Source organism: Canis lupus, chromosome 5 (assembly GCF_048164855.1).
Source record: "Canis lupus baileyi chromosome 5, mCanLup2.hap1, whole genome shotgun sequence".
Classification (NCBI taxonomy): Eukaryota; Metazoa; Chordata; class Mammalia; order Carnivora; family Canidae; genus Canis; species Canis lupus.
Window position 1 is genome coordinate 19,430,536 of NC_132842.1, and position 16,707 is coordinate 19,447,242.

The 16,707-nt window shown below is 44.3% G+C and overlaps 1 protein-coding gene and 1 long non-coding RNA gene across 7 annotated transcripts in view; one reads left to right on the top strand and one right to left on the bottom strand.

Annotated features, from left to right (window-relative positions):
* CACNB2 (calcium voltage-gated channel auxiliary subunit beta 2) overlaps positions 1-12,094 on the bottom strand; it is a 374,475-nt gene extending 362,381 nt beyond the window's left edge. For 3 of the 6 annotated variants that reach the window (XM_072825630.1, XM_072825634.1, XM_072825625.1), the window contains exons 1-2: positions 11,434-11,484; positions 2,628-2,720 (exon numbers count right to left, since the gene is read on the bottom strand). In XM_072825630.1, the coding sequence (XP_072681731.1) occupies positions 2,628-2,720; positions 11,434-11,469 (129 nt within the window). In that variant the 5' untranslated portion in view covers positions 11,470-11,484. Of the gene's footprint in view, positions 1-2,627; positions 2,721-11,433; positions 11,485-11,817 lie in introns of those variants that run through there. The other 3 variants (XM_072825623.1, XM_072825624.1, XM_072825626.1) reach the window with 3 other exon arrangements.
* On the top strand, positions 11,094-16,029 carry LOC140633302 (uncharacterized). The gene is made up of 3 exons (XR_012030929.1): positions 11,094-11,316; positions 12,712-12,900; positions 15,826-16,029. It is a non-coding gene; the product is annotated as an uncharacterized lncRNA (long non-coding RNA).
* The last annotated feature ends 678 nt before the right edge of the window (positions 16,030-16,707 follow it).

Consider the following 16,707-nt stretch of genomic DNA (forward strand, 5'->3'; position numbering starts at 1 on the left):
TTAAAAATCTAACATATGCTTATTGTTACTATCCACCATGCATTTCTTAAAACACTCTGATGATACCATTTCTATTTAATGTCGAACTATGTCAAGGTAGCTTTTGCTTATTTTCAAATAGCAGCAAAATAGGAATGCTGCTTTAAACAAAACAGATTAAATTCTCAAAGGAAAACTATAGTTTTGAACTCAGCATTCTTGCCGAAGACCCTGGTTTTCCTTCTGTGATAGAAGGAAGCTGGCACTTGAGGGTTCTTGATGCCTGTGTAATCGTTATTCCAAATCCATGCCTTAGCAAGCACCCCATTCTGCCAAGATTCAAAGAAGATGGGCTTTATTCCAAGGAGATGGACCTTTAGGATAGATTCTTTTTGGCTTCTGAAATGCTCACATATGTTTTGGCAATATATATCTAAATTTACATTAAGTAGTTTAACAGTTCTCTTTATTATTTTTTTATTAAAGATTTTAAAAAATTTATTCACTTGAGAGAGAGTGAGAGAGCACGAGCAGAGGGGAAGGGGAGAGGGAGAGGGAGAAGCAGACTCCCCTCTGAGCAGGGAGATGAAGATGACGTGGGGCTCGATCCCAAGACCCCAGGATCAGGACCTGAGCCAAAGGCAGATGCTTAACCAACTGAGCCACCCAGGCACCCCTCTCTTTATCATTTATAATTGTGTTTCAAGCACAGAATCTCACACACATCACCAGGAACAGAGTCAAAAGGAAGTGATCATGACCAAAAGCAAATTCCAGGGAAGGTATATGCAGTGCAGCAATCACTCCATAATGAATGAATTTAATGAATTAAGTTTCCAAGACACTGTGAAAGGGGGATTCACAAGCCTGAGTCAACTGGAAAATGAAGTCCAGCGATTGTCTTGAAATGACATTTTTACAAAGCGAAAAATAGGCAATAATGGGCTTTGTACTACTAACTTCTATTCACAATACCTTGCTCACTTGAAACATCAGTTTTTTTTCCATGTAATCTCCACAAGCTGCCTGTCATTTTGTGTGGTTTTGCTGCAACTACTACACATCCTAAGAAGCTTACTCTTTTCTGCTTCAGGTCCTCCACTATGCAGCACTGGGATGGTGACTCACGGTTGTGGATTCTCACTCCTCTGGTTCAATCTCCTCGTCCCAGAGGCAGAATAAATACGGATGCTTGAGATGGAAAAGACTCTGGGTAACTTTCCTTTAACTGACTCACTGAGGCTAAGGGACTATTTCTCAAGACCCTTCATTCATTCTCAGGACCATGACGTCCAAATTCTGCCCACGATGACATCAGGCCAACGCACACACCTTTGGCTCCTCTTCTACCCTTCCCAGCTCCTTCTGACACCACAAAAACACAGCTCTAGGGCTGGGCCTTGCTTGGCTCCATCTTCTTTTCTCTTTCTAAATGGTTCTTAGCAAAATAGTTCCATTCTTTCTTCACCGACTCCTTTCCTAACTTCCTGCGACTGAAACAATTCTTAATTGGCACAGACCAGAGGCAAGATTTTTCCAGTTGCCTTATGTTACTCAGACATACCTTTGGCATACTTGACATTGCAAGGTGATTGCTGGCAGCTGGAGAGGGATCATCCTTTGTTGGTGTCAGGAAAGTGTAAGGAGGCAGCAACCAGCGAAGACCAGAAGCCCCCCTGGCAGAGCAGGTGAACAAATTCAAGCTCAACTGCTACTAAGGAACTGCTATGAGGTGAGGTGTGGAGGATGCAAGGAACAATGGAAGTGGCAACTAAGAGAAATGGAGCAGCTTTTCTGGTTGACCACCATTGCTTGGGGGAAGGAACTGCCACCAACACCCTACTTCTGGGCCTAGGAGTTAGAAACTGGGAGTCCCTCAGCCATGGAAGCAGGTTCTGTCTACCACTGTCCTGCCCAGTATCTCCTCCACTGAGAAGGGTTAGATGAAGATACACCCCTATCCTTGACAAGACTTTAGACACATAACCTACTCTCCTCAGGAATCAGTTGCCTGTGTTCTTGCTCTGACCAAATCCCTTCAAGTGTTTATATGTTGAAGATGCTCACGCTGACTGTTTGGGGGACAGGTGCAAACTGCCGGACAGGAACACACCACATACTACCCAGAATAAAGGCTACGTCCCCAAAGGCGGTTTAAATTATTCCTCAAAGATATCACGTGCTTTATTTAACCTGAGTAGCCTCACTCATTCCAAGACCCAGAGCGATTTCCTCTTTTGCAATCCACACCCCAAGAGGGAAGAAGAAAGCTCAAGTGAGAAGAACACCAGTATTTCAACTTCATAGCTGGAAATACGGATACCCATTGAGATGCCCTCTCTCCCAGCCAGAAAAAACCCCAAATCTGTAATCATTTTTGCTGGAGCTCACTCATTCTGTTATAAAGAAATCCTTTCTCCTGGCAGTCCCCACTTGCCAGAAAAGGGTGCAATTATTACACGGTCTTACTTAAGATTCAAATATTTTAATTATCCCACGAAACTGCACACTATTCACTTCAACTACAAGTAGGTACAATAATGCCACATGAATCTGCAGGATAATGGTATAAAATCACCTTAAAAAAAATGAAAACTAAAATCATTTGAATATACTTCTCCAAACCAGAAATTGAAAAGCTCTCTTACCTGACGAACAAAACTATTTGAGGTAGTGTCAGAGGAAGTGCTCCCATCAGATCCTTTAAATCTGTTTTTCCTTCTGGCTCCTTTTCCATATGACTACAAAAAAGAAAGAAAAAAGACAAATGAGAAATCTAGGCCCACTTCTAGAAGGAGGTCAAAAACCAAAACATAAATTGCCATCTTAGGGACGTTGTATGAAAATTATTATTACTGGAATCACAAATATTTATGTCAGAATAGCCAGTTTATAGGGGAGAAAAGGTTTCTAAACAAAGGAGTTAATAACTCATGAATTAAAACAACTTCTGCTATCTGTTAGCCTATCGGTCATCAAGAGGCAAAGCCACTAAAGATAAAACATTTAAAAGCAAGCATTTCAGTGCAGGAGAGACCAGAGCTGCAGTGGTAAGGTGAGAGAAAAGGTAATGTGTCAAAGCTTCTTGGATAGCATGAATGCAACAGATTCGTGTGTAATGAAATGCTGTTCCCAGTGCCGCCGGGCCTTCATATTTGCTTTTTTTATTTCCATGTCGTCGTTGTTTTCAAATATTTTATTTATTTGAGTGAAAGAGGGAACATGAGCAGAGGGGAGGAGAGGGAGAGGGAGAAGCAGACTCCTCGCTGAGCAGGGAGTCCAATTCAGGGCTCGATCTCAGGACCCTGGGGATCATGACCTGAGTTGAAGGCAGATGCTTAACCAACTGAGCCACCTGGGCACACCGCTTTTTTTTTCATGTTCTAATTTGTAATCCCATAGGTACTTGTAAGAACTGCATATGGTAGCTGAAGAACATTGTATAGTATGAATTCTGATTGCCTTGAAATATATATATATTTGTATACATAGACCTAGGTATATGTATATATACATGTATACATGGGTCTAGATGGAACATGTATGAAGCGTGCCAATTCCTCATATGATTGCATGAATCTAGAGATTGCTCTCAGAAGTGGTGAAAGAGCTATGTAAGTAGCAGTGAATGCAATGAAATTACAACACCTCGTAAAAATCTCTGGCCCATTGTTGTACTGTTTGAACGTGATATGAGAATCTGGCTTTTTAACCACTTAGTGATTTTGCTTAGAATGCAAGAAAAATAAATCTGATAGAATAATAACAATAATTGAGACAAGCATTCAAGAAAAGATGTTTAAAGTAAGACAATCTGCTTCAATAACAGGACTGAGCCAAGCATGAACATATATGCAAATGAACTTGCTTTTTCTATTATATCTACGGTTTACATTCAGAGCACAATGAACAAACAACGCATCAATCTCTGTTTAATTCCAGGCATAGACAGAGTTGTTGCAAATATTTAACATTAACATATGATTGAAAAATAGCTCGACGCTGAGCTTTACAGTTCAATGTCCACGGGTTGGAACCCTGCTACAGCAGACCACGGGCAAATGCTTTAACGGTTCCAAACACTAGTCTTCTCATCCTTAAAATGGGGATATTACTGCTTACCTCACAGGGTTAAGGATAAATGAAATAACAGATTTATAGCCTTCGGTATAAGACCTAGCATATGATAAGGGCTCAGAATAATATTTTTTAAAGTAATATCCACGTTGGAAGTGTGGGAAGATTGGAAGAGTGGGGCAAAATTGGGGTGAAGTATGTAACACATTTAGAATGATTAAGCTCAAAGGGATTTCATTCGATTATCAGCATTTATGAAAGTTTACTTTTTTTAAATCACTCTGTTCAGGTTTTGAAAATACTACTTTGTTATATTGATATACACATATGGTTTTCATTTTAAAAAAAGAAATATCTTATAAACCATAGTATATGTAGCACTTAGGCAAACGAAGATCTATTACAAACATTTGTGTTATGAGTAACTTAGATGACTTTGCAATCAGTGAGAGGCTGGTATAATCTTAAAGCAAAAATTTTTCTTGACCATGTTTGTTCTCTTTCAAGTATCTACGGGATTTATAGAATACAAATGTGTTTCCATGGCATTTAATTAACTCTCAACTTCATAAAAGGAAAGACAACCTAGGCTGGGCTTTCACAGTGTATTATACAAGGTTCTCCTCACTTAGCAGCTTATTCTTCTTACTTATGTAAACATTATTCAGTAAACTGTTGAAAAATAACATTCTTTCAAGAGCGTTCTTCCTTTTCCAATTATTATATAAAGGTTTGGACAGAAGTGTCTTCCAAAGCCTAAGAACACGAAAATAAAGCATGATAAGTTCTTTAAAATTAAAAACATTGTTTATATTACTGCACACGGATAAAGACTTATTACGCTTGAAAGCATTTTTTAAGGCCTAACATGTTTCTTAGGGAAGGGGGGGCAAACCTTTGTTAAACACACTATTTTTCTTTAAAAAAAAAAAAAACAAAAAAATACCATTTTTCTTCATGAAGAGCATAAATTATCTTTGAGAACAAAGACAAAATATAATCTTACTCCATCATGATGTGTCCTCCTAGTACCATTTCGAAATGAGTGGAAATATACTCTGAAATTCTATCCTTGTCATTTGCTTCAGATTTTTCATGACAAAAAATGTTTTACTATTCAGCTGCTTTGGTGTGTAAGTTTTCTCGTGGCTGCTCACAAACGCACAATAGGCACTGTGTAAACCACACAATATTTAAGACATTCAGTCCCAGAGGAGGAGACTGTTCTCGGCAAGAAATTAGACACATTTAAAAGTGTTTAGTTTTAAATATATGTTAATTTTTCCAGGCCCTTAGGAATACTATTCATAAACATTACTTCAGGTGCACTTAGCTACCTGTGCAACATATACCTACATATATAGGTATATACTATATAACATATGTAATATGTTAGATTATCACAGTTTTCAACTATATTAAGGTACAGTTTGCACGTTGAAAAATAAAAGAAAAAGAAAACTATGGCTGACTCCCACGCCAACTGGTGACAATTTTGGAAAAAAATATACTCTCCTTTAATCACTTAAATTTATGGGGAATGCTTTACTCAGAGTATTAACTTGTTCATGTCTTAATAGTGTTGTAGCAAATCCTTATTCATTATTTATTAAAAGCTAAAATAAATAGATAAGCTTAATTACACCTCTAATCTGTTTTCTTCTTCATTTCAGCAGTCATTTCTCTTCTATAGTCTCCTTTTTAAATTTTTAATGTTTTTTTATAATGATATGCAAGATCAAGGGGAAAAAACTAAAGCAATTTTTAGAAAGCTAATACAGTCCACTTCAATGTACTTTAAAAAATGTTAGTGAAAATTTATACTACCATTACAAAACAAAGTTTCCTTTGATCCAATGCATATTTAAAATTAAGTCCATCTTGCTGGAATTACTGTTCTTTAGTTATTCTAAATCCTTAAAAATGAGAACTAGAGTGTTTCATCTGCAGCAATTTAAAAGAAAGGAAGAAAGGAAGAAATGAAGAAAGAAAGAAAGAGAAAATAAAGGCCAAATCTTCCCCAAAATGGAAAAAGACAGGAAAGATTAATTATTCAAATATTTACTTGACTCAATTTGGAAACAAAGTATAGTTTTCTTAGTTCAGGGGCTACTTCAAATGCAGCTTTTGGGACCAGTGGTTTTTCTATTTCTTTTAGCAACACTAATTATATGAACACCCAATATATGAAACGGTTCACAATCAGAGTCATCCAGATTTCAAGTTAGTAAAAGGCAGAGGAGAAAGAGAGTTTGGGTTTGGCCAGAGTGCAAAGCGTAACCCATGATACTCTGCTGGATACATGCAGACCCCTAAGCCCTTGGAGCACAGTCTGAAAAGCCACTAATTTCTATTTATTTCCTATTAGTTATATAAAGCTTCATGAAAACAAATTATGCCACTGTAGCAAAAACGAGAAAAAGAAAACTGTAAACCGAAAGTCTTTTACCTCTCCTAAAACATCGACAAAGCTAAGTCAGGTTTCAGAAGCTAGAAAAAAATTTTTAAGAAATTTCCACAGATACACAAGTGACTTATTAAAATGATATCCAACTTGCCTTGTGATGTTAAATATCAGCTTCGTGTAAATGAATGTCTTCCCTGATACTGAGTAACTTGAAATTGGACTGTAGTTTTCAAATCAGCAAACAAGTGTTCGGATTTCACAGGTACTTGAAATCTAATTTCTATATGATTGAAATTGACAACAGTAATTAATTTTAGAAGTTGTCAGTCAACTGGAGATTTGAGCCCAGCCCTGCACACAGAGTTGGCTTGGCAGACCCTGGGGACAGCTTCAAGAACGATGCCACTTCTGTGGTTGATAGATAGGGCGACAGTTCTCCCTACAAACTGCTCTCCGTGAGCATAATGCTGATACTTGAAATTAGTTTCCATCCCTCTCGATTAGCATTCATTGATATTTATCCCTTTGAATTCCAGACAAACGAAGCCAGAATGATCCATAGAGAAATCAGACATTAAATCTCATTTACTGATAGCTCAGTCTGAATGGGGGGTTGTCAAATTCGTTACTTAGAGTGAAGTAATTGAGAGTACCTCCCCAGGAAAAGGGGGGTAGGACATGAGTTCTTTTCAATATGGATCAGTTTACACAAAAGCAGAAAGGAATCCAGAGGCAGCATAAATAGAACTCTTGTGCAGGCCTAGGGGTAGAGAAGGAAGGCCCAACCTTGCCTTCTTCATAAGCTACCTCCAGACAGGCCTGGAAAGAACTCTAAGACAGACTTAGTTACTTGTGGTGGTGTCGTAACTAATTCTAACTCCTCGTAACTGCAGGTAAGTGTCTGCTATGTATTATCTGCACCATATGGATATGGGCCGCAATCACAAATTAAAGAGTGCCACCACCCCCTCCAGGGTTAATGCATTTTGCTCAGCTTTTCTTGAAAGGACCACAGCTACATAGCTGTATAATTCAACGGAATTAAATCCAGCAAACAGGTAAGCTAGATCTTGATGCTACAGGAAAAGACAAAAAGAAAAGAGACATCAAGCCAACCAAAAACCTCACATCACTCAATCAGATAGTACACTTCGCATTTGAAAACCCACTCAGAAATTCTGATTGGCATGCTTTCAGATTTCTCCCATGCAACACCAGAACAAAAATACCGTTCAAGAGCAAGGTGGTGGGGTGAAGGTTTGAACAAAACACAAGACCCATGATGAGCATAGTTGGAGACTGCAAACGACTGAGCTGGCCCTCTGACCTACAAGTGTTTCTGGAAAACCGTACTGACGTGGCTCAGTAGTCACAGGAGAACCGCTGCTGCTCTTTTTAGATAAAGCTCCTTTGCTACAGGGATTCAGGGTGTTGCTGCCATTACCAGGCTGTATTACTACGACATGCTTGAAAAGCATCTGGCAAACTCAGCTGGGGTGGAACCAGCTGGGTTCTGTTGCTAGGAGCAAAACAAACAGGACCTCTGGTTACTGTCTGTTCATTTTCAGGTGTGGTTAGAGGTGCTGGTTACAATCTCTTGGAGGCCTAAAGTGCTGAGATACTGCTGTTGTGTCTTGCCCATCTCCTCCTGCGTCTCCGTCCTTATTCTCCATCCCTTCCACCTGCCTCCCATCCACCCGGCCTCTGATCACCGTCAATTCGGCTCCCCAGAGATTTCCCAGGGCCATAATTCAGACTAACGAGTCCAACAGAAATATAATGCAGGCCACATGTCACTGAAATGTTCTCTTAGCCACATTACAGAGGGAAACAGCAACAAGTGAAACTAATCGCAAGCCTATATTGGATTTAAACCAACGTGTCCAAAATGTTATCACGGCAACCTATCCTCAGTATAAGAATCATCAAAGGCAAGTCGTGTATTCTCATTATTTCACATCGAGTCTTCGAAATTCGGTGTGTTTTTTACACGCACAGCACATCTCCGTTCAGGCGACACGTGGCTAGTGGCTACACTAGTGGACGATGCAGATTTGAAGCTTTGGAGGTGGAATATTAAACTAGCGGCCTGACTTTGGCGGGAGACTGTGTCCAAGTTTGCCCTGAAGCTGATCAGCAGGTTACCTAAAAAGCAATGTAATCTGCTTAAATCAGAACTTACAAGAATCTGTGGTTAGGTTGCCAACTCGCCTCTCACGTAGGAAATATATTCATGTTGTTTATGACCGTGTGCTGGAGGGAAGGCGCTGAAATGTAGGAGGGTGCCCTATCTCTAGGCAGGATTAGTAACCTCAAAAAGGAAAATGAGCCGTCTGTGACTCTACATCGTTTGCTTTGTTCAAACAGAACTAGTAATCAAATCCAGAGGTAAAACAGAGCAGATTCTTAAAACCAACGATTGCTCCGAGACAGCATTTGCAAGGGAAAATGTCATTTCTAAGTAGATTTACTATTACTCAGTATCACAAAAAAAAGGGGGGGGATGTTCCTGAGACGGCCCCACTTTTCAGGCGGTTTTACTGCTGTCCTGTCACTGCTATCCTGTCCTGCCCAGAGAGATGGAATAGATGCCTTTGCCAAGCTCTCACAGCCCTATGATGCCATGATTTATTAGATATAAAATAAACACGGCAACGTTTCCCTCAATAATCAAAGTGATATAAACACAATTCAAGGAAAACTGCTTTCATTTTTGGAAGGTAGAGCAAGCAAGGAGATGGATGCGGGTGCAGCTGAATATTTATACCTCTAACCTGCTTATAATAGCCTTTCCTCCCCTTTTCCTGTCTCTCGTGTATTTATGCACTCACTTGCCAGTTCCCGTCCATTGAGTCTTTGAAGTGTCCCATGCACGGGCCTGTCATATCCATTATCTTGCCTCTCCCTTTAGTTTAGGCCTTGTTATCTCTTGTCCAAACTGCTATACCAATCTCCCGTCTGGCAGCTCCACCTCTGCACTCCTGAAACTCTAAAATACCTTCCAGAACATTCCCAGGTGAATCTTCTGAATGAGCTGTTACATAACTCTTTGGTTGAACCCCTTTCGTGGTTCCCGATCATTCATTACACCCAGGTTCCAACGCCTCCAAGATGCGGCCTCAAATTGTTTTGTCGGTCTTACATCTAACTATGCCCTATCCGTACCTTTCCACACCCTCTTCAAGCTACACGTGATAAATAGAAGACTTACAACTTCCGTGACTTTGCTTCCTATATGGCTTCCACCATCTCTCTGACAATCTCGGATCAAATCTCACCCATCCTTGGAATCTTTTCTCGAAAGCCCCCTCTTCCACGAAGCCCTTAGAGATTACTCCGTATAGAATGTCTGTGATCTTTACTCCCCAGAAACCAGTACTTCCCCTATAGTCCTCTACCACACAACTGTCATTTGTCTGTCACACTTGCAGCCACCGGAATATCAGTTCTTTGAAGGCAGCAGCGCTGTCTCCTCACATCTGAATCATTTCCACACTGCAGTTAACAACAAATATTTGTTGGTTTGCATTTAATGACATAAATCACTACGTGAATGAAGTATTTCTTATCTAATTGCAGTCACACTTTCTGTCGGCTTAACTTTCATCACCAGGAATTCAGGAACTGTTTTTATCAGAAGAATAAAAATTTAAAAAAACAAAAAAATCCCCAAAGGAAGGAAGATCAAAGGGGGAAAAAAAAGGGTCTCAAAGTCTTTTCTTCTATCAAAAGTCAAGACCTTCATCCTGGAATAACTGAGTTCTCTAAGTACATTTCTCCTCTCATCTAACCTGATTAAGTGTCTAGATAAAATCAGGAGTCTAGAACAAACGTGACATGTGCTGGTAAGAATTCAGGTCCCCTGGCAGAAACTAGATGGAAATGTAGGTGGTTAGTTACATGTCCTCCCTCTGGCTCAGCAGCCAAACAGCCCAAGGCCGACTAAAATCTAACTGTCCTACTGAAAGAAATGGGTTTCTGATTACACAACTTGTTGGTTTCTACATTTTTCCTCCATCTCAAATCAAAGTGAATTATGTATTTTAAGTTAGCAAGGTTATTTCCCAGTGGTCAAAAAAAAAAAAAAACTCACTAAAGCTCCATGATTATGCCGCTGGAATGACCATTATTATTAACAGTATCAAAATATCTGGAGCAGTCCATTTCCATCCCCTACCAAAACAAGAAAGGCAACAAGATATTGGCAACCTTTATTAGGGAATCCTACTCTCGCACCCATTGCTACAGCAAATACTCCGCTATCTGTTGAGCATATATAAATATAAAATAACACATTTATAAGGTTTTTTTTTTTTTGTAAATACAGAAATACGTAACCACCCCCATTTACAATCCAGCAAATACAGGTATGAAATCAACAAGCCCATATCGCAAAGGAGAGAGATTTTTTTTTTTCCCAAAATGATGCTTGCAATAGAGCCCTAACCTCTTTCTTCCCAGCCCTCGCCCCGCAGCCCCGCAGCCGGGAGTCTGGAGTCCTTGCCCTGCCAGGATAAAAGTTGAGAGGCTCCTTACCGCGGAGACCTGGAGGCGTCTGTAATCCAAACTGTACCTGCCAAAGCCTTACGTAAAAGCCGCCACCTTATCATCGCCCAACGCCTAGACCGGCATCTCCTGTTTCACCAGGAGCCGCGAACCCGCTAGCACCCGTCGCCGGGAAGGTGGTCCCGAGCTGTCTGGACCTGGCCAGCGCTCCGGGGCGGGGGGGGGGGGGGGCACGGACAAACTTTGGCGCCCCCGGCTCGCGGGCTGCAGGGCGAGGAGCGAGGGGCGCAGGCGAGCGGCGGCGAGAGGCGAGGGCAGCGCGGCCGTCCAGGCGGCGGGACGCCCAGGTGCGGAGGGCGGGGGTGCGGGCCGCGGCGCAGGGTGGCGCCCCCCGCCCAGCCCGGCTCCCACTCGCCCCCAGGGTGGGCGTGCGCGCCGAGCCCCTCCCGCCCGCCCCGACTCACGATCCTGAGCAGGTCCAGTCCGCTCGCCTGGTTCATGTCTCTCCATGTGCCTCTCCCGGGAAGGGGCGAGGGGGGGCTGAGCGGGCGCCCTCCCGGGGGCCGCCTCTGAGCCCCGGCGGGTCTCCCCCGCCCCTTCCCACTTGCTTTTCGGAAGCGGAGAAAGATGGAAGCCGCAGGAGAGCGGGGGGACCGGCGACGAGGGCAGGGTCCCCGGCGCGGGGAGAGGAGAGTGGGCGGCCGCGGGCGAGGTGGGGTCGGGGGCACCAGGCGAGGCGAGGCGAGGCGAGGCGAGGGATCGCAGCGGAGGAGAAGGGGGGAGGGGGAGGGGGAGGGGGTCGGCGCCCCCGCGGCTCACAAAGAAGGAGCAGGCGCGGCCCCGGCTACCTGTGCGGCCGCTCCGAGCGCCCCCGCGGGCGCCGCGCTCTCCAGCAGCTCCATCGGGATCTCCTGCGCCGCCGCCGCCGCCGCCGCCGCCGCTGTGGGAGGCGACTTGGACATGTCGCTCTGGACCATTGGCGAAAAGTCGGCTGGAAGCTAGCAGCCGGCCCCTGGCGGCGGGTCCCCTCCTCCCCTCCGCTCCCCGCCCCCCGCGCCCCGCTGCCCGCTCCGGGGGCCGCTCTCCGGGCGCGGGACGCCGCCGGGCGGGCTTGGGAGGCGAGGCGCGGGGCGCGGGGCGCGGGCGCGGGCGCGGGGGGCGCGGGGCGGGGCGGGGCGGGCGGAGCGCGGGGCGGCGGGGACGCGAGCGGCGGGCGCCCGGGAAGGTCCCCGCGGGAGGGGCGGGGGGCGGGGGCTCGGGGCGCGCGAGCCCGGGGGGAGGCGCGTCGGAAAGCGAGAGTGACAGGGCGGCCGAGCGCCGCGAAGTTCCCCGCGGGGGGCGCGGGCCGCGTGGGCTCCGGCCCAGCCGCCGCCCGCCGCCGTGGCACGCGCGCTGGAAACTTTTCAAAGCCGCGAGAGCGAGGCCTGGCGCCCGGGAAGCCGCCTCGCGGCCCGGAGCGCGGATGGCGCGGGCTCCCGGGCTGCGGCGGAGGCCTCGGGCGGCGGCGGGCGGCCCAGCAGACCCGGCCCGCGCGACCCCGGCGACCCCGGCGACCCGGGGGGCGCGGTCCCGCCGGAGCCCGCCGCCGCCTCCACCGCCAGCTGCAGGCCCCGCCCCCCCCCAGCCCCAGCCCCAGCCCCAGCCCCAGCCCCGAGGTTCCCTTCCCGACCCCTGTGTGTCTTCCCTCTGCCAAGCAGCCCTGCTTTCCTCTACTTTTTTTTTTTTTTTTTCCTGCAAAGTAGACGAGTCTTGCTATCACGTTTGGGACAAAATAAGCACCTCTCTACTACCTTGAATTCCTGGTAAAGAGGGTGTAGTGCATGTAGCAACAACTTGTCGCTGCAACAGCACTCCGTGTGGATACTCCGGCCGAGGCTCGTTGCCCGGTAGAGGGAGGATGCGTCTGGTTGCAGCGAGCCTTCCAGGCATCGGTATTGTTCTGTAACAGTACAGCCTCTGCGGGGTTGGGTGCTGAAACGTGCATACACAAGTTTACTCCTCTAGGTTTCACCTCCCTTTTCTATTTTGCCATGGTATATAATTTTTTTTAAGATTTTATTTATTTATTCATGAGAAACACAGAGAGGAGAGAGAGAGAGGCAGAGACATAGGCAGAGGCAGAAGCAGGCTCCATGCAGGGAGCCCGACGTGAGACTCGATTCCGGGTCTCCAGGATCAGGCCCTGGGCTGAAGGCGGCGCTAAGCCGCCAAGCCACCTGGGCTGCCCTTGCCTTGGTGTATTAAATTATTGTGGGACACTGTACTCGCTCCTCTCAAAGATAGACATAGTATAAGCCTATCCCCGTCATACACTGATTTTAGGCTGAAACAACAGGTTGGGTGGGGTACGTTAAAAAATTTTAGGCAGATCCACAGTGTCACTGATTCTCTTAATCTTTGTTGTTCAAATGGTCACTTTTATTTAAATTGCTAGTGAATGTCAGAAGCACTGAAATATTGGTAAATAATAATAATGTGACGTTTTGAAAAAGGACAGACTGGGAAGCGGGGAGGCTGTTGGTTAGGATTTGGTTGAGTAGAGGGAGAGGGCACCCTCTGTTTTGCAGCAGTGGCTGGGAGCCTTCCCCAAACCCCGGCTAAGATTTGGAGGGGGAGAACACAGCAGCGTTTTTATATGTGCTCATGTGTATATGCAGGCATGTATATGCAAAAGGTAATGCAAAAGAAATTGTATGCAAAGTTTTGGACTTGCTGTCTGTCCATTGTAGCTTCATCATCTGGTAAGGTATACACCCTCCTAGGTCTACTCATTTAACAAAACTGTTCAGTTATCTTGAAAGAGTGTTCAAAGTTCAGGGATAACATGAAGTCTAGTTTTCTGTTAGACTGGAAGCTGTGTGTGGGTAGGAGCCACTCATATTCATCAGGGTACCTTTAGCATCTGGCAAGTTGCCCTATGTTCTCTCAATAGTCAGCCCATAAAGTGTGACTCTACTGTGTGCCACTGGGAGAATACAGACAACAGAAACTAGGTCTATCGGGGCTTAAAGTCTAGTTAGTAAGCGCTTAGAAACCAATCAATACATATTGTGGTGGAAGGAAGGAAGGGAGGAAGGGAAGGAAGGAAGGAAGGAAGGAAGGAAGGAAGGAAGGAAGGGAGGGAGGGAGGGAGGGAGGGAGGGAGGGAGGGAAGGGAAGGGAAGAGGGAAGGAAGGGAAGAGGGAAGGAAGGGAGGGAGGGAGAGAGGAAGGAAAAGGAAGGAAGGAAGGAAGGAAGGAAGGAAGGAAGGAAGGAAGGAAGGAAGGAAGGAAGGAAGGAGGAAGGAAGGAGAGAAGGAGGGAGGGAGGGAGGAAGGAAGGAAAGGGAGGAAGGGGAGGGAGGAAGGAAGGAAGGAAGGAAGGAAGGAAGGGAGGGGAGGGAGGGAGGAGGGAAAGGAGGAAGGAAGGAAGGAAGGGAGGGAGGAAGGAAGGAAGGAAGGGAGGGAGGGAGGGAAGGGAAGGGAAGGGAAGGGAAGGGAAGGGAAGGGAAGAGGGAAGGAAGGGAGGGAGGGAGGGAGAGAGGAAGGAAAAGGAAGGAAGGAAGGAGAGAAGGAGGAAGGAAGGAGAGAAGGAGGGAGGGAGGGAGGAAGGAAGGAAAGGGAGGAAGGGGAGGGAGGGAGGGAGGGAGGGAGGAAGGAAGGAAGGAAGGAAGGAAGGAAGGAAGGAAGGAAGGAAGGGAGGGGAGGGAGGGAGGAGGGAAGGGAGGAAGGAAGGAAGGGAGGGAGGAAGGAAGGGAAGGAGGGAGGAAGGGAAGGAGAAAGGAAGTAAGGGGGGAGGGAGGGAGGGAGGGAAGGAAGGAAGGAAGGAAGGAAGGAAGGAAGGAAGGAAGGAAGGAAGGAAGGAAGGAAGGAAGGATTCTAAAATGGTGTTTAAAAACACCCAGTTTGATGAAGCTTAGTGTTTTCCCAAGACATCTGTGTGATTACTTATAGTATACTTAATTATCTGTGCATTCACTTTCAATTATGACCATCTGGGAAACAGAATTTTATCTTCCATCACATTTTTTAAGAAATCACAAAACAGCAAAACAATCTTGAAAATAATTTTAAATAATACTTATAGCCAAAGGGCAAGTAAAGTTTGAATTAAATGTTCATGTGTGAACCAATGTATAATTTATCATACCGAACTCTGTTTTTAGGTTTCTCTCCCCCACTACATAGTTTGTTGAGAACGACCAGTTGTGTCTTACTCATTTTAGTGTCCCCAGCATTGAGCATGATGTCTGGCACTTAGATGGAGCCTGAAAACACAAGTTGCATGAATGAATGATCTGTCTTCATATGTCTTAAGACATAGCATACAGCTTGGCAAGTTCTGACATAAGACAAATCATGATTCCTATGAAAGCATTATCTCCTTTCTTTATAACCTATGCTAATTTAATTTAAATTTAATTAGTGTATTGAACAGTAACACAATACAATGTACCCATTCTGACTCTTGTCTACTTTTTAAAGGTTTCAAATAAAATGTTAAGGCAATGTTACCCTTACCTTAAAAAGGAAACAGTGTTAGAATAAATACAGATAGAAAAATGCTAAAATTTAATAAGTAAAACCTAATTCTTTTCAGTGTTAAAAGTTATGCAGATGCACTCTAGCAATAATGGATGTGCAGTTGTCTGTGGAGGCATTCAAATGCAGATGACTAATTTGTTCAAGCTGTATGTAAACTTCAGCGTGCTCATTAGTCCTTGTAATGGGCAGGCATATTATGAGCATTACTAATGCTCTGAAATGAGAACGGGTCTAAGACACATTGGCCAAGAAAGCCAGAAGTTGAAAAGAGTTGGGTTTTTTCTTCTCCAAGTGGGAAAAACAATGATTAGAATTATTCCTCTCTCGCTTGCAGATTTGTGACTATGTTTAAGACCTTGGAGCAAGGGATGCCCGGGTGGCTCAGCGGTTGAGCATCTGCCTTCTGCTCAGGGGGTGATCCCAGAGTCCCAGGATCAAGTCCTGCATTGGGCTCCCTGCATGGAGCCTGCTTCTCCCTCTTCCTATGTCTCTGTGTCTCTTATGTGTCTCTCATGAATAAATAAATAAAATCTTAAAATCTCTGTGTCTCTTATGAATAAATAAATAAATCTTAAAAAAAAAAAAAAGGCCTTGCAATAAGAGCTCCCTGGGGCAGATATGCAACCTGTGTGATTTTCTCATTTTACTTAGTAAATCATTTTTTATCACATTACAGTCTGCACTGTCATTACTAACAGTATTATCTTTCTCTTTTTTTTCCCATTTTATTAATAGCATTTTCACAAGAATATATCTGTATCAGCCACTGACCTAACTTGGTATGATACATTGCACTAAGTTAACATTGCTTTTTGTAAACTTACACTATAAAATGAATGTCATGAATTACAGATTGTTATTTAAAAGCGTATAAAGATGCAAGCAAATCCAGTGTGTGTGTGTGTGTGTGTGTGTGTGTGTGTGTAGTGAAAGGTTACAACTGAAATGTGCAAGAGGTCAGGGAAATCTTAATTGCATTTCTAAAGAAAAGGCTTCATAGAATAAAGTTTCATGAGTTCTTAAAAGTACCTAGGAGACAGAACTCTGGAGTATCTAATATCCTATAGCACTACTTTAGTTTATAAAGCACATTCATTTGTTATTTATTTCTCACCCAAACCCTGTTATAACAACTGGTACTTTTATTTACATACAAGGTGCTAGGCTTTGTGCTAAGGATTTATATACCTCATCTGTGAATTAAGATATTACTGTT